The 23,094-nt window shown below is 36.6% G+C and overlaps 1 protein-coding gene and 1 long non-coding RNA gene across 2 annotated transcripts; one reads left to right on the top strand and one right to left on the bottom strand.

The window, feature by feature from the left end:
* Positions 1-6,448: 6,448 nt before the first annotated feature.
* Positions 6,449-7,774, bottom strand: LOC142167885 (uncharacterized). The gene is made up of 3 exons (XR_012698124.1): positions 7,005-7,774; positions 6,798-6,880; positions 6,449-6,585 (listed from the first exon to the last, which is right to left on the bottom strand). It is a non-coding gene; the product is annotated as an uncharacterized LOC142167885 (long non-coding RNA).
* LOC107827334 (protein SOSEKI 2-like) lies at positions 6,580-10,284 on the top strand. Its single transcript, XM_016654432.2, has 5 exons — positions 6,580-6,876; positions 6,986-7,055; positions 7,783-7,898; positions 8,150-8,945; positions 10,002-10,284. The coding sequence occupies exons 1-5, from the start codon at positions 6,669-6,671 to the stop codon at positions 10,126-10,128; spliced, it is 1,317 nt and encodes a 438-aa protein (XP_016509918.1). The 5' UTR covers positions 6,580-6,668; the 3' UTR covers positions 10,129-10,284.
* Positions 10,285-23,094: the final 12,810 nt, after the last annotated feature.

The raw sequence follows: 23,094 nt of genomic DNA, 5'->3' as shown, positions 1-23,094 counted from the left end.
CCGACTTTGACGCTCACTAAGGGTCAACAATAATAAATGGAATAAATTATAATTATTCAAATCAGCATGATTCACAGAGTAAACAATAATTTTATTCATTTAGCAGAAATAACAAAAATCCTTCAAATGCAACAATTTCTAATCTATTAATTAAATCCTTCAATTTGAATAAAAAATCTAATTTATCAAATAGCTATACCAGCTGCAATTCAATTTCAATAAATTTCTAATTTATCAAATAACTTTACAAGTTACAATTCAATTGTCCAAAAATCGTGTAATTATTATTATTATCAAGCACGATTTCTGCCGAGGTCATTCGGCCCGATCCGGAGTTTCGGGTACACTGCCGAGGGACATGCGACACGATCCATAGATGCATCTATCCTGCCGAGGCGTTCGGCCCGCTCCACAAGAAAGGAGGATATTTTCTTATGTAGCTCCGGAATGAGAGTATATTTATTATAAGATAAATTTAGGAGGAAGAACAATTTCTCTTAACAATTAATTAATTTAAACAGAAAAATCAAGTATAAGAGATTTTCATCCTTTAATAATTTTATCTAACAATTCACAATATTAATTAAAAAAAGAATATAATTTACACAAGTAATATATATACAAATAATATTAATTAAACAAAGAATACAATATACACAAGTAATTCATGCTTTGAGTCCTAAACTACCCGGACTTTAGCATTAATAGTAGCTACGCAGGGACTCTCGTCACCTCGTGCGTATGTAGCCCCCACAATTAGCAACAATTATTTATTTTTTTATCACATATGAGATAATTTTCCCCTCACAAGATTAGACAATAGACTTACCTCGTCTTGCTCCAACTTAATCCACTAGTAGACCCTTTTCTCGAGTATCCAACTCTGTTTGGCTCGAATCTAGCCAAAATAATTCGATACAATAATTAAAATTTATAGGGATCAATTCTATAAGAAAATACTACATTTTCAATAAAATCCCGAAATTAATTAAAAATTCGTCAGTGGGGCCCACGTCTCGGAATAAAGCGAAAGTTACGAAATCCGACAACCCATTCAATTACGAGTCCAAACACACCAGTTTCACTCAAATCCGACCTCTGAATCGATACCGAAATCTCGAAAATTCGTTTCTATGAGATTTCAAATTTTTTTCTAAATTTCAATCTCAAAACATTAATTAAATGGTGAAACCAATGATATATTTGTGTATATAGACAAAATCCGAGTTAGAATCACTTACCCTAATGTCTTTCCTTGAAAATCTATCCAAAATCGCCTTTGCTCAAGCTCTAATTTGTTAAAAATGGCGAATGAGACAAATGCCTTCTTTTTATAAAACTGCCCGGGTAGCCTTCGGAATTGGGCCATGAACTGGGCCTCGATAGTGGCTTCGATCATGGCCCTCGAGCCTAGGCCTCGATCATGGCTTCGATCACAGGCTCGAGCCTGGACCTCGGTCATGGCCTCGATTATGGCATCGAGCCTGGTCCTTCGATCATAGCCTTGATCATGGCATCGAGCCTGAGCCTTCGATTGTGACCCTCGATCTTAGGTCTCGATCATGGCCCTTGAGCATTGCCTTCGATCATGGCCCTCGAGCTGGACCTTCGATCTTGGCTTCGATACTGAGCCTCGTCCCTGGCTTCGCCTCAGGTCATCGACCCTGGGCTCGATCTTGGGCTCGATCACAACCCAAAAATATCCAACAGAAGAAAAAAATGCAGCAGCTTTTTAAGTCAATATTTTTATCCGTTAATCATCTGAAACTCACCCGAGGCCCTCGGGACCTCAACCAATTATACCAACAAGTCTTAAAATATCATATGAACTTATTTGAAATCTCAAATGACATAAAACGACGTTAAAACCACGAATTATGCTCCAATCCAAGCTTAATGAAACTTAAAATTTTCAACTTCTACATTCGATGACGAAACCTATCAAATCAACTCCGATTGACCTCAAATTTTGCATACAAGTCATAAATGACATAACTGAGTTATGAAAATTTTGAAACTGGATTTTGACTCCGATATCAAAAAGTCAACTCCCCGATCAAACTTCCAACCTTAAATTCTTATTTTAGCCATTTCAAGCATAATTTAACTACGAACTTCCAAATAAAATTTCGAAAGCGCTCCTAAGTCCAAAATCACCGTACGGAGCTGTTAGAATCGTAAAAATTCTATTCCGAGGTCGTTTTCTCAAAATGTTGACCGAAGTTAAACTTGGCCTTTTTAGCCATCTTAAATAACCAAATGTTCCGATTTCAACCCAAACACTTCCAAATCTCGAATCAATCATCCCCGCAAGTCATAAATCATAAAAAACACATACGGAATTTTTATTTTAAGGAACGGGGTTCTAAAAATCAAAATGACTGGTTGGATCATTACAATGTTGGTACCTCCAATCAGGTAGAATTATTTTATAAGTTGAGCGAGTGCATTGCATACAACTGTTCTAATAATTTTATACAATGTTAAGTACAAAGATATAGACAGGTCCACAACGTTAGTTTTGACCTGAACTTAATCTTACTGTTCTTCAACAAAATCGAGAAGTATTTCTCCGAATGTTTCCACCGATATCTATTATACTACACATTTACTCTTGTGATTCGAGATATAAATATAATGAGAGCAGATTTGAATCCCCGAGTAGAAAACACATCATATATTTATTACTCCAGTATTAGACTACTAGTACTAGTATTTTATTGTAGTAGGATGTACTTGTGGTTAGAGCAGTCCAATAAGTTTTCTCAGCAGAAAGCTGGCTATTGTTGGAAAACAATCCAAAAGAGAATAATGAAGTTGCAGCAACATAGACTTTTTCATAATCAACAACGACTATAGTACGTATCCAACTAAACAAAGTACTTGGATTATGGGATAAAGTTGGACGACAAAACACTGCTAAAAAGTAGGAGGACATTGAGTGCCATAGTAAATACAATATGGTCAGCATCCTAGATTGCACTTTGAACAGCCAGCTTTCCTTACTCTATTATACACTGGGATAAAGGCTCTACACCTGTTTTCGGCTCAAATATTACCGTTATTTTTTAACAATTTCAAAATTACCCCAAACTTTTTTATTTTGTAAAAAAATTAATCATTTAATATGACTCAATTAATCCACCAGCTAGTTACTATCATTTTTTTGGACTGATGTCTTGTAATATTATTGCAATTTGACGAATTGTAGTAGCTAGTAATTGTGTTATTAGCAGTTGATAGATTATGTAGTTCATTATAAAAATGATGATTTTGTACCAAACTTATCTATGTTCAAGACCGTGGTTTGTGATAATGATAATGAATGCCATTGGTGAAGGTTATGCATATACAGGATTATCAAGTTTGTTTGTTGGGTATTTTTGATAGTTTTTAGAACTTATGGGTATAAGTCACTTTTCATATTTTCTCAACAAAAAAAAGTGAAATATGTTTTGAAAAATTATATTCAAATAGATTTTTATCTTCATATTAATCACACTAATCAAATTTTTTAACGATAAATTTGAGAATCTATGGCCAAACGCTAGCTTAAAACTAGTCGCAAAGTTTTGTGAGCTTAGTGGGTGGATATGTAAAGAATTTCATACACTAATAATATGTACTCTCTTTGTTTCATTTATATGACATAGCTTTTTACTCTCTCCGTTCACTTTTATTTGTCCATTATAAACTTCGCACACTCTTTAAGAAATAATAAATGAAGTACATAATTTATCATGATATATAATGAATTTAAGAAAATAATTTGAAATGAGTAATTAATACAATGAGTATAACAGGAAAAAAGAAACTCTCTTCTCTTGATATGCTAAAAGTAACAAGTAAAAGTAAAAATTTATTTTTAGAATATTTAAAAGTAAAAGTGAACGGATAGAGTATTAATTTATTCAAAAATAATAATATTTTTTTACTTTTAGAAATGATTTAATTTGGAACTTCCCGTTTTATATTGGTACGGACAATGCCTTTATTATCACGGAAATATCATAACATGTTTAAAATAAAAAATAATTTACTCCCTCCATCTTAATTTATGTGTTTTAGTTTGACCATACACAAAGTTTAAGAAAGTAAGGAAGGCAATTATATTTCGTGGTCTTAAACTAAAGATGTGTATAATAAATCAAAACATCCTTGAATCTCACAATCTTACATATGTCATATGGAAAGTTGGAGTTAAAGATTTACTAGATATAAAAAGAGACATTATTTTTAAAACAAACTAAAACTAAAAACAAGACATATTTATATATATCTATACTATATTAAAAGTACGAAACCCCTTAGCGAAATGTTGTTCGCTTTTTTCACTCTTTAAAAATTAGTTTCACATTGGACAAAATCGTAACTAAATAATTTTTCTAGTTTTAACGACTTTGAAATCAACTAAAATTTTCTTTCCTAATTTGAATTATGTGGGAACTCCTAATATTTAAGGATACAAAATCAAGATTTTTTTTTTTACTTAAAGTCATTTTCTAATTTAAATTGTTAACTATAGTTAACAATTAGGACGTAAAGTAAACATAGTTCAATTATGACATAACAATATTAGTTAATTGTTTTACCTAAGGCACGATAAAAAAAAGTGCACGCAATACATTGTTTTGATTAAAAAATATGAAAGTATTATATTGAGGTGATATGAATTTAGACTAAGCAATTACGACGTTCTTTTTACTTTGACCAATAGAAGGGCTTAAAATTTGAAGTATACTTAAAAACAAAATTGTCCACTTTTGTTGCCTAAATATTAGGAAATAATCAAATGACAATCTTTTCAAAATGTGAACTTATTTTAAACGGTAAAAAGATTGATCAATATTTTATACAAAGAAATATGAATAGGAAACTAACGTATATATGTAATTCGCTGCAAGTAAAATTACTTTAGAAAAAAATTATCGATAAAATAAGATAACGATTGAGCTAAAAATTTATAAGAACTGATAATAAAAATCGAGTTCGGATGCCTATGTGATTACTTAAGTATAAATATAATAAGGTTACAGTTTAGAAGTCCCGTTAAAATGTGTAAAATCTGGGTTTTTTTTTTTGGTAAACTATCTAACACAAATTGTGTAGTAAATAACATGAAATATACATGCAATGCACCTATGCAAGTGCTCAAATAAAGTTGAACGATCTTTTTACCTTTCAATCAAACTCCCAAATATGATTAATATTTATTATTTTGGAACTTAATTTTTCGTTACCGTTTATGTTATAATACAAACACATCTTTTGAATATTATTTTTGTTATTTTTAAAAATCTATTTTCATTAACACGAGGGACACGCGCAAGGTACGTACGCTAAGAACTATTATTATATTAAAAACACGAAACCCCTTAGCGAAATGTCGTTTGCTTTTTTTATCCCTTTAAAAATAGAGTTTATATTAGATGAAATTGTAATTCAAATTACTTTCCTAACATTTTGAATTTTATAATTAACTAAATTTTGGTTATAAAATTTTTCCTTATTGAATTAAGTAATAACTTAAAGAGAGAATGGTCTAAATACATATGGAAAGTCTTTGAAGAAATTTGGAGTTGAAAAAATCGAAAAATTATAAACTTAAGAAGTCCACTTTGACTCAAATTTTATGGTTAACTGTAATTATTTTTTACAAGAAGAAGGCAATATTATAATGATGTATAGTAAGACATATTAAATCTACATGAAATGTTAATAAACTTTTATAATTTTGAGAATTATATTATATTACGATGCACTTCATGTTGGATAAAATAATATAATAAGCATTAAGTCTTTACCTTAATTTTCTTGACAATCATTTTTTTAATATAAAATTTGTATTGTATTATATTTTGAGTACAAGTCAACATATTATTCTTTGTCCGAGCAACTGAAGCAAATGCATGACTCGTGTATTGAAGTTATAATAAAGCATTAGAATATTTTTGTATGACATGATTTTTTTTCTTTATTAAGTTGGCGAAATAGATTCATCATTTTCAAGATTTTGTGGTTTCAAAATTTTAATTTAATAACTCAATCATATAGTTTAATAATATTAATATAATTTTTAAATTTTATATTCATTAATATAGAGTACACGTGCAACGTGGTATCCTAAAACTAGTAAACTGAAATGGATGGAGTAATAATTTTACGGACCGATTTTTATTTCGCTAAAAAAAAAAAAAAAAAAAATATATATATATATATATATATATATATATATATATATATATATCTCCGATTTCTGCTAAGTTATATCATGTATTTTAAGTATTTTATACTTTTCTGATAAATTTACTTTTTTATTCCATTTTGACTGCAGGTTTACCCAATTTAAAAACCACAGCAGCTGGTAAAAGTCAAAAGAGAAGAGAAATAAAAAGGTGGATCATGACTTAACACCTAATTCCCTCTCCATAGGATCTCAAGGCACAGTAGGTATAGTAGTAGTAGCAGTAGACTCAGTAGAAAAAATACAGTGAATTTCTATTGCTTATATGCAGTGTTCGAGGAGTTGGCCTTGTATTTTCCTTTGTCTCCATCTCCCATTCTCCATTAACTATTCTGCATAGCCTTTTTGAGATCATAAAAAAGGATCACTTCTCAACGACAAAGACAAAGTAAAATAAGAAGAAGATAAAGAAAAAAGAAAGAAAATGGAGGTTGGGAATGGAAGAAGAATATGCAGAGAGAATAGCCCAGAAAGATCAGAAAGAGGGAAATCACAAAGCAGCAGAAGATCAGTGATAAGACCAAGTTTCAGAAAGGTTCAAGTTGTGTATTACCTCTCAAGAAATGGCCAACTTGAACATCCTCATTACATGGAAGTCACTCATCTTGCTCATCAACAGCTTCGCTTGAAAGGTCACTATATAAATCAAACGTTTATTGTCTTTTTTTTTTTCACTCTTCTTGATTTATTGGTGTTGTATTTGCTGTGAAATAAATGGAATGGAATGCAAATTTTGCACAGATGTGATTGATAGGCTTACCATCTTGAGAGGTAGAGGCATGCCTTCACTATATTCTTGGTCTTGCAAAAGGTAAATGCCCTTTGTTCATCTCTGCTTCTTGTTTTTCTCCAAGTATCAAATGCTATAAAACTTTTAACACAGCATTGGATGAAATTACCAAATGCGAAAGAGGGAAGAATTATGCATATTTGAAATTTATGCCAAAATGTTAAACTGAGCTCTGTTCAAAGTATAAAAAATGAATAGAACATTAGTGAGATTATCGTTCGTTTATTCTTTTGTGCTTACATTTTTAGCTTGGAATCAAGATAGTAATGTATTTCTAGGGAAAAAATGAGGTGAGTTTATAGAAGTAGTTCGTGCTTAAGTAAATGAAAATTGATAGTAGCTCATAGTTAATTAGCATGATGTAACAAATAAGTAGGCGTTTGGACTAATTTTTGAGAAAAAGAAGGTATGTTTAGAGTTAAGTTGAAAAATAGTATTTGAACCTGCATTTCATTTGAAAAAATGTTGCAAATGGGGAAAATATTTCTGAAAATGTGATCAAAACCACTTTTTGATTTTTTAAAAACTTATTTTCGAAAAATTTCCAAACTTGCAAAATTTTATGGACAACATGTTTTTGAAAAAATAATTCTGAAAAAAGAAAGAAATATCTATGGACAAACAGTCCTAGGAGTTGCTCTTATCACCCCCACTAATTATAATATTTGTCAGTTTGTTTACCTGGAAATTTTAACTCTAATATTTACAAAGTAATTTATTAAATACTGATAAAATGGTAACTTTGTAGGAGCTACAAGAATGGGTATGTGTGGAATGACTTGGCTGAAAATGACTTCATCTGCTGCCCATCTGAAGGCGCTGAGTATGTTCTCAAAGGATCTGAAATTATTGAAGGTTCCACAGGTAATTACTCCCCACAACCTTATCTTCAATGAAATTATTTTTACGAAAAAAACATGAATCAAAATTTCACTCCTGATTTATCAATAATCAATTGGACAATTTCAGAATTTCATGTAATTGTTTTACTCTATATTATTGTAGACATGTCCATAAAGTGTTGCTATAATATAAGTAACTAAATTTCATGAAACTTTCTCTTACAATGTCTTAGTTTTTTTTGGTTTTATTCTAAAAACAAATTTGTCGTTCAGAAAAATTTCAGCAACTTCATTTAACAGAGTCCCCACAATTGAGAAACACATGCCAACAAGTTCAAGAGTCAAACTTCCTGCCAAAACGCAAATCAGTAGGTCCAAAACGACATACAGAGGCAGAAATTGTTCAGAACAACGTTCATTACCTAGACGAAAATATTGAAGAAGAATATGAAGAGAAATCAAGTTACACTAGCTCAACTACACCCAATTCCACATGCTCTAGAGGTGTTTGCACTGATGATCAAAACGAGTTAATCCAACCAATTACTCGGAAAAATCCTACCGAGTTAACTCACACCAACTCGTTATCTCCTCCTTCAGCAATATCCTCTTCACTTTCAGACAAGCCTATTAATAATGAAATTACCAACACGTCCAAGCGGTTCGAAGATGGTGATCCAGTTGCCTCCGAGTCACTACTGAGTCGAAACTCGGTCCTCTTTCAACTCATCTCCTGCGGAGGATCAGTGTCGTTTAGAGGAAAGACTGAGCCAACGATTGTGAAGCAAACTCCGCCGTCGCCGCCGTGCACGGTGGTGGTGGCTAGGAAGAGTAGCAGTAGTAGTGCTAGTTTTCATAAAGGGGTGTTGTGTAAAGTGGCGGCGAAGAATTTGGATGTGAATGAGGTGGAAGAGATCAAGTACATGTCGGAGAATCCACGATTTGGGAGTTTGCAGTCGGAGGAGAAGGAATATTTTAGTGGGAGCATTGTCGAATCAATGACGACGGAGGAACGAACAGCTCAAGTTGAACCGCAGTTGAAGAAATCATCTTCCTATAACGAAGAAAGGTATTTTCTAAGTGATCTCCATTTTATTCTTGCAAGTCTTACCATCCATCACAACTTTCTAAATTTAAAAATAATTTTATTTAAAATTTTATTTTATCTTAATTAGAAATTTTGTTAGTAATACAAATATTATGAAATAATTAAAATCACTAGTTTCAAAAAACAATTCCCCATAATAACATAGGAGTATATATTATGGTATATGTAAAGATCACAAATTTTATAAGCCTATATTTTCTTCTTAATTTTCGTACATACATTATTGAATGATGAGTACTATCTACTAAGGGTCTGTTTGGCCTTAAATTTCTTACTTTCTTTGGACACTTTTACCTTTTTTCGGAATCAATGTTACACCATGAAAATTTTAAATCCAACTTAAGTTAAATTCTGGAATTTTTGGAAATTTGAAAAATTACAAAAAGCTAATATCACTCCAAGTCATTTACAAAAATTCAAAAATAACTTTAATTTGTATTCTTTCTTGTCCACTTTAATTAATTTTTTTGTTGTTTTCGCATATATTTATCTTTTAGCATTAATTATTAATGAAATTGGTCATATTAACCTTGATTTATTCATTAGAAATATAACAAATACTCCTACGTTCTTTACTTTAAGGGTATCTTTGAAAAAAATAATTAATTCCTTTTTGATATTTGAAAAAATTAAATATTACAGACCACAAAAAAAAAGTCAATAATCAATTAAAGTGGATCGAAGTGAGTATTCATATCCAAACAACTCCTATTTTTAAATACCATTTTCAACTTGAAAATAAACTTCACTTTTTCCGAAATTTAACGTACTCTTATGTCCAAGCACCCAGTGAATGTAAGGTTATAGAACATTTTACTGACTAGTTTACAAAAACTTTTTACAACAATGCTAAAAACTTTTAAGAAGGATACTTTTTACAATTCAGTAAAGTTAACAGTAGACAAGCTTCTGAGGCTTTTAATATTTGGGTGACAAAGTGTCTACTTTAATTTGAAGTTAATGTTGGTTAAGTGTATAGCATATAAATTGACGTGACTTTACTTTATAACTGAGCAGGAGCTCAAAGGCAGGACAGAGAGAAATAACAGCAGAAGCAGAAGATATGGAATTGAAGAAGGAAAGGGCTGTAAAAGGAAAATGCATTCCAAGGAAAAAGTCTTCTTCTAAACAGTCCAAAAAATGACCTTTCTTCTAAAAGTCTTCTGTTTAATAGCAGTACTGCTTTTAGACTTTTAGCTACTTTCCCCTCCCCCCCCCCCCCCAAATCCTTTTTCTGTAGAGGTGCAAAAAATAGTGAGGTTTCAACTTGGGATTTATTAGACTGTTGTTGAACTCCTGACTTGTGAATCAAACCCCTACGATTTTACTGGTTAACTTTGTATATAAAACCAATTTGTGCACTAACTTCTTTCCACTCAATTAACCATGTTAACAAAATTTTCTTATACCGTATGAAGCCAAATGTCAAGACCCAAATTTCCGACGAAAGGATTGTGATGGCACTTAAAACCGATTGTTAGACAAGCTAACACATAACAAAAATAAAAAAACAAAGTTAGATATAAAACAATATAATATCATAATAAAGGGTAAAGCTTAGTAATACATAACGAGTCCAATCAAACATTCGTCTAATAACCTCCTGGAACTAGTATATCACCGAGTACATGAGCTTCTAAGGATTTACTAAATACAACGTCTAAACCAGTATTTTAAAAGGCATTATCGGGGCGAGCCCCGAGCGAGCCTGTAACGACCTGGCCGGTAATTTTAATAGTTGTAGCCCTGTTCTCCCATTTACTGCTCATTTTATGCTTAATAGTTGCTATGTGACTTGCCGTTCGGAATGAGTTGAGACACTTAGTCTCAAGGTTGGGAGATTTAGTTGAAAAGGTTGACCGGATGTTGACTTATGTGTAAACGACTCCCGAATGAAGCTTTGATAGTTCCGTTAGCTCCGTTGGATGATTTTAGACTTAAGAGTGTGTCCGGATAGTGATTTGGAAGTCTGTAGTTGAATTAGACTTGAAATGGCGAAAGTTGAAAATTTAGAAGTTTGATCGAGAGTTGACTTTGTGGTTACCAGACTCGGATTTTGGTTCCGGGAGTTGAAGTAGGTCCGTGGTTTCATTTATGACTTGTGTGCAAAATTTGAGGTCAATCGAACTTGATTTGATAGGTTTCGGCATCGAATGTAGAAGTTCGAAGTTCATAAGTTCATTATACTTGAATCAATGCGTGATTCGTGGTTTTAGCGTTGTTTGATGTGATTTGATGCTTCGAGTGAGTTTGTATGATGTTTTTGTCATGACCCAAAATCTCACATGTCGTGATTACGCCTATCTCAATACTAGGCAAGCCGACAATCTCAATAAAATACCATATCTTTTAAGTTTAAAAACATAATATTTAAATTCAACGGAAGAAATCTCACAATACAGTTATAATCATTCCCAAAATCCGGTGTCACTGAGTACATGAGCATCTAAATGAATATAAAATCTGACGGATAAAATCACTGTCTGAAATATAGAACAGTACAATAATTAAACATGAAGGGAATCAAATCTGCGGACGTCAAGCAGCTACCTTGATAGTCTCCGACAGAAATAACTCTGAAATCTAGCAATCGTCGTATCCGGGAGCACCTGGATCTGCACACAAGGTGCATATTGTAGTATGAGTACAACCAACTCAATAAGTAACAAGACTAACCTCTGGGCTGAAAGTAGTGACGAGCTTCGCAGGTACAATACAATATAAATAGTGGTACAAAAATATAGGCATGCTTTCAAGTTCAACAGTTAAACTCAATACAAGTGAAATAGATCAATACTGCATGATATGAGTAATATGACTTCTCAGTAAAAAGACCTCACGTAAATACTGTTCACAAATTATTCGGTCACTCGGTACTGTTTATGGCCAATTCAGCCCAGAGATATTATATCCCGTATATATATATATACACACATTGACTGGCAGTCAGTCATTCATTACCGTATAAGGCCAATTCAGCCCTGGGGTAATTTATCCTCAAATGTAAATGTTACAGACAAGATCCATGTCGAGGGAATATGCATCACAATATAAATAAGTAAGGCAAGTCCATACCCTGGGAATTCCATCCCGAATATATAATCATCAACACTCACTAGGGGTGTGTACAGACTCCGAAAGGGCTCATTCAGCCCAAACGCTATATAAAGCCAATATGGCCTATTGCGGCGTGCAGTCCGATCCCATAATAATAATAATAAAGCCTATAAGGCCTGCTGCTGGTGAGCAACCCCGATCCATATAATAATAATATATATAAAGGCAATATGGCCTGCTGCGGCGCGCAACTCGATCCCATAAATATTCTCACAATGGATGAATATGACTGAGTGTAAAATGTACATTTTTCAAATAATTAATTCAATAAAAACACGACCCCATGGGTCCCAAAATATCGGCACGTAGCCTAAACATGATCTTTAATAAGAGCCTCAGCTCAATTTCTTTAACACGGAAAAAATGTTCGGATAATAACAAGATTCTTTAATTTTTACAACTTCACAGAATTTATTCAAGTCACACTTTCAATGGTGCACGTCCACACGCTCGTCAACAATCGTGTGTGTCACCTTCAAATAATTTATATAACACCAATTCGGGGATTTGTACTCTCAGAACCAATTTTATAAGTGTTACTTACCTCAAACTGTGTAATTTCTCACTCTACTATGCCTTTACCTCGAGAATTGGTCTCCGAAAACCTTGTATCTAGTCACAATTAATTCATTTCAGTCAATCTAAATTGTTGGAATTAATTCCATAAAAAAAAAATAATTCTCCAATAAAATCCGATATTTAACTCAAAAATTGCCCGTGGGGCCCACGTCTCGGAACCCGACAAAAATTATAAAATCCGAAAGTCCATTCAACCACGAGTCTACCTATACCAATTTTACCGAAATCCGACCTCAACTCGACCGTCAAATCTTCAAATTAAACCAAGAGGATTTTCTAAATTTTTCAACTTAATTCACCCATTAAATGATGGATTCAAATGCATTATCATGGAAATTAATCAAAATTGGATAAGAATCACTTACCTGAAATACCCACGCAATAATCTTTCCAAAAATCGCCTTCCACCGAGCTCCCAATTTGATTTTGTGATATGAACTCAAAACCCCCGTTTTGAAACTTTTAATTCTGCCCAGAAATGCCTTCATCGCGTTCGCGACCATAGCTTCGCGTCCGCGAAGCACAAAAATGTGCTGCCAAGATTCCTTCTTCGCGTTCGCGACCTCCTCATCGCGTTCGCGATGCCTTCCTACCTCTGCCCTTCACATTCGCGAGACACGATCCTTCTTCGCGAACGTGTGAGACCCTTCGCGTTCGCGAAGAACAATACCAGACACCAGTTCTAGCAGTTGCAAAACTAGGAAAAATGATCTGAAACCATCACGGAACTCACCCGCTCCCCCAATCAAATACACCAACAAGTCCTAAAATATCATACTAACTTAGTCGAGTCTTTAAATCACATCAAACAATGCTAAAACCACGAATCATACCCCAAATCAAGCCTAATGAACTTTGAAATTTTAAATTTCCACAAACGATGCCGGAACTTATCAAATCAAGTCCGATTGACCTCAAATTTTGCACACAAGTGATAAATGACATAACAGACCTATTAAAATTTTCAGAATCGGATTCCGACCCCGATATCAAAAATTCAACCTCCCGGTCAAACTTTCCAAAACTTCGACTTTCGTCATTTCAAGCCTAGTTCCACCACAGACCTCCAAATAATTTTTTGGACACGCTCCTAAGTCCAAACTCACCATACGAAGCTATTGGAATCATTAGAATTCAAATCCGAAGTCGTTTACACATAAGTCAATATCCGATTAATTTTTTCAACTTAAGTTTTTAATTATGAGACTAAGTATCTCATTTCACTCCGAAATCCTTCCTGACCCGAGCTAACTAAGCTGGTAAGTCATTAAACAACTGTAAAGTATAACTTGAATAGTAAATGGGGGAATAGGGTTATAATACTCAAAACGACCGGCCGGGTCGTTACAGTTTTAGGACTTGCTAGTATGTTTGGTTGAGGTCCCGGGGGACTCCAGTGGATTTCAGATGGTTAACGTATCAAATTTTGGACTTGGAGATTTGCTGAAAATTTTTGGCGCACGGATCTGGTTTTCTTATACGCGATTGCGTGGACAGATCCGCAATCGCGTAGGCTTAATTGGGCAGTGGAGGTCTTAGTTTTACGCGTTCGCGAGATAGGGACTGCGATCGTGTAATTGTGGGATGCAGTGAATCGCGAATGCATGGCTAAGGTCGCGTTCGCGTGGATCATAGGAGGCACCAGCTGAGGTCACACATTTGCTCTTCGCGATCGCGTGTAGATAGAAGCGATCGCGTAGGTTGATGAAAGCAGTTCTTCGCGTTCGCGTAAGGATTGACGCGTTCACGTTGGGTTGAATATCTGGTCAGTTGCATTGTGCTTCACGATCGAAAAGCAATTTTTGCGATCGCAATTAAGGATATCTCGGCAGACTTAAATTTTTCAGAAAATGAGGGTTTGAGCCTATTTCACAAATTTTATTTTGGGAGCTCGATTGGAGGCGATTCTTGGAGAGATTTTCAAGGGAGTGATTGGGTTAAGTGTTTCTTACTTAGTTTTGGTTAAATTCCATGTTTATATCTTTGATTTCATTATTTAATTTGTGGTTTGGGTTGAAAAATTGGGAAAAATGGAGAAAAATCCTTAGGTTGAATTTTGGGGATTTGATCGAGATTTTGGTATCAGATTTGAGTAATTTTGATATGGGTGGAATCGTGGTTGAACGGGTGTTTGAATTTTGTCACTTTTATCGGATTCCGAGACGTGGGCCATGTGATTGACTTTTGAGTTGACTTTTTGACTTTTGATTAAGAACTTAGCATTTTTATATGGAATTGATTCCTATAGCTTGAGTTGATCGTATCGAATTGTTTGTGGCTAGATTCGAGTCATTCAGAGGCCGTTTCGCGAGGCAAGGGCTTGTTGGAGTAGAGTTTTGCACAGTTTGAGGTAAGTAATACTTCTAAAATTGGTTCTGAGGGTATAAACCCCGAATAATATGTTATGTGATTGGTGTTAAGGTGACACAGATGCTAGGTGACAGGCACATAGGCGTGCATCATAAGAATTGTGACTTGGCCAATTCCATGGAACTGTATAGTCGAATAATCTTGTCGTTACCGTATTTTTACCATGTGTTAAAGAAATTGAGCTGCCAATCATGTTAGAAATCCTTCTTAGGCTACATGTTGGTACTGTTGCGACCCACAGAGGTCGTGTTACATATTGAACAATTTCTTAACATACCACTTTATACTCAGTCACAACTATTATTTGCATATCACATCTGAGTCTCTGTTGTCCTTTATTGATACATCATATCATCATTATTCGGGTTGATTATCATGATTCTTATAAGCCCGAGAGACTAGAGAGATTAATGACTGAGTGAGGCTGAGGGTCTATTGTGAGTGATATTCATGGGATCAGGTTGCGCGCCGTAACATGCTTTGTTGATTCATGCCAGGATTTGGCTTATTATAGCGCTTGGGCTAGATCTGCCCCTCCGGAGTCTGCACATCCACAGTTGGTGTAGTTGCTAGCGATTATTTGCATTTGGGCTGGATCTTCCCTGGTTTATTTGCATTTGGGCTGGATCTGCCCTGTTCTGTGTTGAGTTTTATTGCAAAACCTGAAAGCATGTCTAAATTCTTGTACCATTACCTGTAGATTATGAATTTCTGAGATATCACTGTCATATTTTCAGTGGATTTTCCGTACTGTTAATTATGTATATGGGCTGTAATGTTCGAGTCCATCACTACTTTCAGTCCAAAGGCTAGATTTGTTACTTATTGAGTTGGTTATACTCAGGCTACACCCTGCACCTCGTATGTAGATCCAGGTATTTTCGGTCACGGCGATTGCTGATTCACAGAGTTCAGACATTCGGAGACTATCGAGGTAGCTACTTTGACGTCCGCAGGCCTTGAATCTCCTCCCTTATCTTTCAGTTTATTTATTCAATTCTACTTTTCAGACAGTGTACCAGACTATGTCATTATGTAGATGCTCATGTACTCAGTGACACCCCGATTTTGGGAAAACTTATATATTGAGTTAAGATATTCTATCCCGTTTCATGAGATTTTTGTTTATTTAAACTGTTTTAGTATATTTCAAAGTGGAAAGTGTTAGAAATATCTGAGTAGCCGGCTTTCCTAGTACCATGATAGGCGCCATCACGATAGGTTGGGTTTTGGGTCATGATAAGTTGGTATCATAGCCTAGGTTAGGTAGGTCTCACGAGTCATGAGCGGGTTTAGTAGAGTCTTGCGGATCGGTACGAAGACATCTATACTTATCTTCGAGAGGTTGCCGAACCCTTAGGAAACTTGACATTCTTGTACTCTTGTCGTGCGAATTTGTTTATTCTGGGAACTAAACTTATGTTATTCTAATCTCTCACAGATGGTGAGGACACGTGCTACTGGGCCAGACTGACAACCACCAGTACCACAAGCTAGGGCCACGAGAGGCTGGGGTCGCGGTAGGGCTCGCGATAGAGGCAGAGGTGCAACTCGTACAGGAGCTAGAGCAGCACCTGCAAATCCACCATTTGCTCCAGCTCAGGAGCAGGTTACAGATGTGGGTGAGCCAGTGGGGCCAACTTAGGCACTAGCTGTGCCCATTGTGATTTGAGGCCTTCAGGAAGCTTTGGCTTAGATTTTGACTGTGTGCACTAGCCTTGTTCAAGCGGTTTCTATTCAAAATGCGTCAACCACTTCTAAGGCCGGGGGAGGTACTCAGACTCCCGCCGCCCTTACTCCAGAGCAGGTGATGAAGGGACTTCAGACACCAGGAGTACTACCAGCCCAACCGGTTGCAGTTGCTCAAGCCCAGATGGGTCCCGTTATGACTGATGATGAGTAGATGAGACTAGAGAGATTTGGGAGGCTCCAGCTTCCATCATTAAATGGGGCTGAGTCAGAGGATGCCCAGGACTTCTTGGATAGGTACCATTGAATTCTTCACACGACGGGTATTCTGGAGACCAGTGAGGTCTTAATCACTACTTTTTAGTTTATTTGGGCTGCTTTCAGATGGTGGAAGGCCTATGAGAGGCGCATGCCAGTCGGTGCAGCACCACTTATATGACATGAGTTCTTCATTCTCTTTTTGGAGAAGTTTGTGCCAAAGACCCGCAAGGAGGAGTTGCGCAGGCAGTTCAAGCAGCTACGTCAGGATGGCATGTCTGTGACCCAGTATGAGATGAGGTTTTCAGGATTTGGATCATCACCCTGTTTGGTTGGTTTCCACTGAGAGGGAGAGGATTAGGAGGTTCATTGATGACCTCTACTATCAGTACCATTTTGTTATGGCTCGGGATAGTGTATCAGGTGCTACATTCGACGAGATGGTCGATATTGCTCGGCGGATAGAGATGGTTCGTAGTCAGGAGCACGAGGAGAGGGAGGCCAAGAGGCCTCATGGTTCGGGTGGTTTCAGTGGTGTTCCTTCTGGGGACAGTCCTACCACAGCAGGGGTCATCCTTATAGGCTCGCTCCGATGACTCGTCCTACTCATCGTGGTGTATCATCCAGCAATGGTTCGTACAGTGCTAGACCGGGTCAGTCATCTCTCAATGCTCTCCCAGCTTAGAGTTTATCTCATGCCCCTTCAGTTCTGGGTTCATCTGCTCCAAATTTCTCTGGTAGTTATTCTAGTTCACGGGGTCCGCCTCAGTATTTGCCACCATTTTCCGAGAGGAGATGTTTCGAGTGTGGAGAGTTGGGTCATGTGAAGAAGTTTTGTCCCCACCTTATGGGAGGTCCAGCTCAGCAGAGGACTCAGGCCATGACTTCAACACCAGTTACTTCACCACCCACCCAACCAGCTCGGGTTGGGGCTCAGGCAGCTAGAGGTCGCCCTAGAGGGGGAGGCCGATCAGACCCGATTCTTTGCTATTCCTGCCAGATGCCGTTGCTTCAGACACAATGATCACATGTATTGTCTCAGTATGCCAAAGAGATGCTTCTGTAGTATTTGACCTTGATTCCACTTACTCGTATATATCATCATATTTTGCTCGTTATCTGGATATTCCCCATGTGTCCTTAGCTTCATATGTTCATGTATCTACGCTAGTGGGCGATACTATTGTTGTGGACTGTGTATATAGGTCATCTGTAGTGACTATTGGGGTATTGGAGACTAGATTTGATCTCTTATTGCTTAGTATGGTTGATTTCAACGTGATCTTGGGTATGGATTGGTTGTCTTCATGTCATGCTATTCCTGATTGTCAAACTAAGACTGTGATGTTGGCGATTCCGGGGTTTTCAAGGATCGAATGGAGAGGTTCTCTAGATTATGTTCCCAGCAGGGTGATTTCTTATTTGAAGGCCGAACAGATGGTTGGGAAGGGGTGTTTGTCCTACTTGGCCTTTGTAAGGGATGTTGGTGCTGATACTCCTACTATTGACTCTGTTTCGGTGGTGCGAGATTTTTCGGATGTGTTTCTTGCAGACCTACCGGACATGCCGCCCGACTGGAATATTGACTTTGGTATTGACTTGGTGTCGGGCACTCAGCCCATTTCTATTCCTCCATATCGTATGTCACCAGCTGAATTGAAGGAATTGAAATAGCAGCTTCAAGAACTTTTTATAAGGGATTTATTAGGCCTAGTGTGTCGCCTTGGGGTGCACCGATTCTGTTTGTGAACTATGTCAGACAGTGTACCGAACTATGTCAGTATGTAGATGCTCATGTACTCAGTGACACCTCGGTTTTGGGAAAACTTATGTAGTGAGTTATGATATTTTATCTCGTTTTATGAAATTTTTATTTATTTAAACTGCTTTAGTATATTTCAAAGTGGAAAGTGTTGGAAATGTCTGAGTAGTCGGCTTGCCTAGTACCATGATAGGCGTTGTTGGGACCAAACACACTCACGCAAGTGTACGTGGTCGTTAAGTAATAGAGTAGTGAATAGAGTATCGTTCCCACGAGGACTTATGATTAACTTTTGACTAATTCAAACTCAAATAGCTTATCGATTCAAGCGATTTCTTATAAAATAGATAATTGTCTAATTTACTACCTAAAGACTATCAAGTAATGGAATACCAGAAATCAACGCAACACTTAAATAGTTTTAAATAACAATCAATGGGAGATAATATTCCAGGGTCACGGGTTATTTAACAATCATGTTGCATTCTTAGCTTAAAATAACTAATTGATTTATCTTGATTATTGGTTCACAGGGTTGATATTACTCATAAGAGTCTGTCGAGCCCTTACTAGCCTATTCAAGCTAACTTAATACCTATATGTCTATGGAATTAAACTTAACAAGAACGCATTTACAATTTCTGTATTGCAACCGAGCAAGGCAATTAGGTATATGTCTATCCCAATTGCAAATCCTTTCCCCGATGCCCGGGTTTAAGAACTTGCTCTATTTAATTCTATATGCAATCTAGAGTTCCCACTTTCGAGTTCAACTCTAGATTCGTAGATAGTATTTCACTGTTAGCTACTCAGCAAAATAATTAAAAACAGAATTAAATAAACAACCCAATATGATAAAATCAACTTCGTCAAATTAAACTTCAAACATCAACATTCATGTATACCCATGACCCTAGAACAATAGGGTTCTTAGCCACTCATATTCAGGCAATCATCAACGATTTACAAGAGTGCATAAGAATCAATAAAAGAAAGAGAGAATAGGAACTCAAGACGAATTCTGTGGTTTTTGAACTTTGTTGTGTCTTTTTTCTCTTCTCCAATATGTTCCCTGACCTAAAGGAGGCGTTTTTGGCTTATATATTGCGTACAAAAGTCGTGGGCCAAAGCTCTCCTATTCCTAGTCCAAATCGGCTTCAGGGATTGATGCTAAGGTGGATGCGACGCATCCACCTCGTCCTCCATTTCAATTTTTCCTGCGAAGGTGGATGCGACGCATCTACCTTGTCCTCTATTTCTCAGCTTTGCATGCGAGGGTGGATGCGACGCATCCACCTCTAGTTCCTCCATCTCAGCTTTTCCCAGGTGCGGATGCTATGGCGGATGCTATGGGCTGCCTTCACTGTAAGGGTGCGCGAAATCTGATCTTTTTTTTTCTAGATTGGATGCGACGCATCCAATCTCCCTTCCTCTACCTAGAGCACCTTTTCTTCATATTTTTGCACTCCACACACCTTAATTCACCACACACAACTCAATTGGTCATAAAACCAATAATTAAACCATGTTGGGCATTTTAAAGATCAAATAACATCAAGAAGCGGTTAAAACATGGGTAAAGTCACATCAACACATATCGAAATATGCCAAACATCACTACCCCACACTCAAACCTTTGTTCGTCCTCGAACAAACCATCCTATAGTAGACGAAACAAAATTAAGCTCTTATCATTCAAAGCACACTGCACCTATGACCATGGTTATTTTCAACAATTAGGCTCTAGACTATGCATCACACACACTTCCCTTTACTTATGCCCTTCTTTAAGCATATTCGAACAAAGACAACATGCTCACAACAATCCTAACCTCAAAAACTGACTCAATATCACAATGCACTCATGGCTTGAACAACCAACATCATAGAGAAGTCTAATAACGTTACCTATCCCTCGTGAAACCATGTGCCCTCACAACAAGAACAAGAGAGCGAGTTCAATCCACACATTCGAATCTCATTATCAAATATATTTTAATGACTCACATATATCAAAGAAAATCGCTCACTCTCACAAAGAAGTCACATGCATGAAATTGGTACCATAGGCTTGCCCTTAATGTAAATCTCTACTAATGTAAGCTCGCTCGATCTAAAATTAATTAGGACTTTTTCATGGTTGTAATGTGGGATAAGGGACATGTAGGATATATTTTAGGAATAGTGACAACCTCCTAAGCACTTTAACACATCATCAAATAACTTAAGCGCAAATTCTTCAACACCACTTCAATTTCAAAAATAATATCACCCCCAACAATATTTTATCTTTCTTTAAGCACTACTTTAATTCATACCCACTAGCAAGAACAAGACAACAATTTATTCATTTATATTTTTCCTTCTTTTTTTTTCTTTTTTTTTTTCAACTATTTTTTTTTCAATTTCCACTAGTGGTGTATTATTTTACAATACAAGTGTACCTTTCTTCCTTTCATTGGTTCCACTCAAAAGCCACCCCACACTTAGTTCCTTCTTACTTCTTTTAGCGCTCATCTAACAATTAAAGTGCTTTAAGAGGTAAAAGGATCAAAACAATGTCAATTAAGAATAAAAAGGGTATAGGCTTGTAATGTGGGTACCAAATAAAAGGTCTACAGGCTCAAAAGGGTTAACTAGGGATAGATTTTATTTGTGATAAGCAATAAGCTCAAAAAGATCAAAGAAAGCCTAAAATCATTTTTCAAACCGAGCATCACCTAAAATTTCGCTTCAACTCACATACCGGGCAAGTTCTAGACACAAGTACAATACATGGACAACACAAAAACCTCACCACACATGGCACATGACTCACTAAGGACGATCACATTCCGACTCTCAAGCAATGCAAGTATTCACGGAGCCACGAGATATTGAGCATGAAGCGCAAAGTGAACACAAGTCAAGAAAACGAGAAATAGGTGCCACAAAACATGCTATCCAATTTATAAAGGCTTCATGATCAATTTTAAAACATAGGAAAGGCACTACACATGCCAAAACCTGAACATGCTACTATCAAACAAGTCAAGAACCCTTATGAATCTCATATTTCTTCCTCTATTTATTTTCTAAACTCTAATCTATTCTCAAAGGAAAGAAAGAAAAAACTCTAATCTATTTTTTTTATTTTTTTTATTTTTTAAATAAACTAATTTCAAGAATCAACTCTGAGAGTTACTCCATATAGATGAATTTATTACTGTTACATGCCATTAATCCTTACAGCCCCCAACAATCAAATTGTAACAGTTTAGTACAATCATCCATACAAAAAAAAAATATGAATAACCTCCACCCCACACTTAGAACTGTGCGTTGTCCCCAATGCACACAAATAAGGTAAAGTAGGGTGAGAAGAAACTCCCTCAAGTTAAGGTGGAAGGCTCATCCACAGTCTGTGGAAGAGCATCGGCATCCATGGCATTCCTCAAGACCCCCTCCGGCCTTGCAACATCATCCTCACGCATAGGGAGAGCTGTCATTGTCCTATCATCACCAACTGGAGCTGATTCTGTAGCAGGTGGTGCATCGACCTCAGTAGGCCTGGTGTGTGGAGCCTCAGGGGCTATAGGAGGAACAGGAGTGGATGGTCCGGCAGTGGACGATGCAATCAGCTGTGAGATGTCTATATCTGCACGTTGAACCAAAGCTCTGAGGAGTAATGATATCTCCCTCATCATCGTTGCCTGCTCAGTCTGGACTCGGCTTAGATCCGCACGAGTCTGGCTCAACTCATCCCTGGTGGCACTCAACTCGACACGAGTCGCTATCAACTCAGCCCGGTTCTCTTGCATATTTGCCTGCATCTGCTCAAATAACTGTTGAATGGTGAGCTTAGAAGACCTTCCCTTGTTCGGCTCTAGAACATGAGTGACATCGTATGGTCCTAGAGCTTTAGCCTCAATGTCGTCATTCTGCTTGTCCCATAGTACTCCCATCTCTGTCAAGAAAGCCGATAGGGTATTTGCAAAGAATAGCCTCCACTTGTAATTCATCCTGGTGCGCTGCATTTGATCATGCATGATGGCTCCTAAGTTGAGCGGTATCCCCTCCAATAAAGCATACAATACTAGTGCGCGGTGACGAGGAACATCAGTTTTGTGTTGGCATGGCATCAGGCGGTTGCATATGAAATTTAGAGCCACACGTGCTAACGCACTCATGAATTCCTTGGCTATAGAATGGTACTCCATACTCCCATGCTTCCAATCTGCATCCTTCCTGGTAGGGCATAGGACAGACTTAATGTGTGCATAATTCGGTGTTTTGCATATGGAGTCAAACCTATCTGTTAGTGTGTGTGGCACCCCTAAGAAATTATTCAGAGCC

The sequence above is a fragment of the Nicotiana tabacum genome, chromosome 13 (assembly GCF_000715075.1).
Source record: "Nicotiana tabacum cultivar K326 chromosome 13, ASM71507v2, whole genome shotgun sequence".
NCBI lineage: Eukaryota > Viridiplantae > Streptophyta > Magnoliopsida > Solanales > Solanaceae > Nicotiana > Nicotiana tabacum.
The sequence above is the reverse complement of the archived record's forward strand: the minus strand, read 5'-3'. Positions and strand labels throughout refer to the sequence as shown.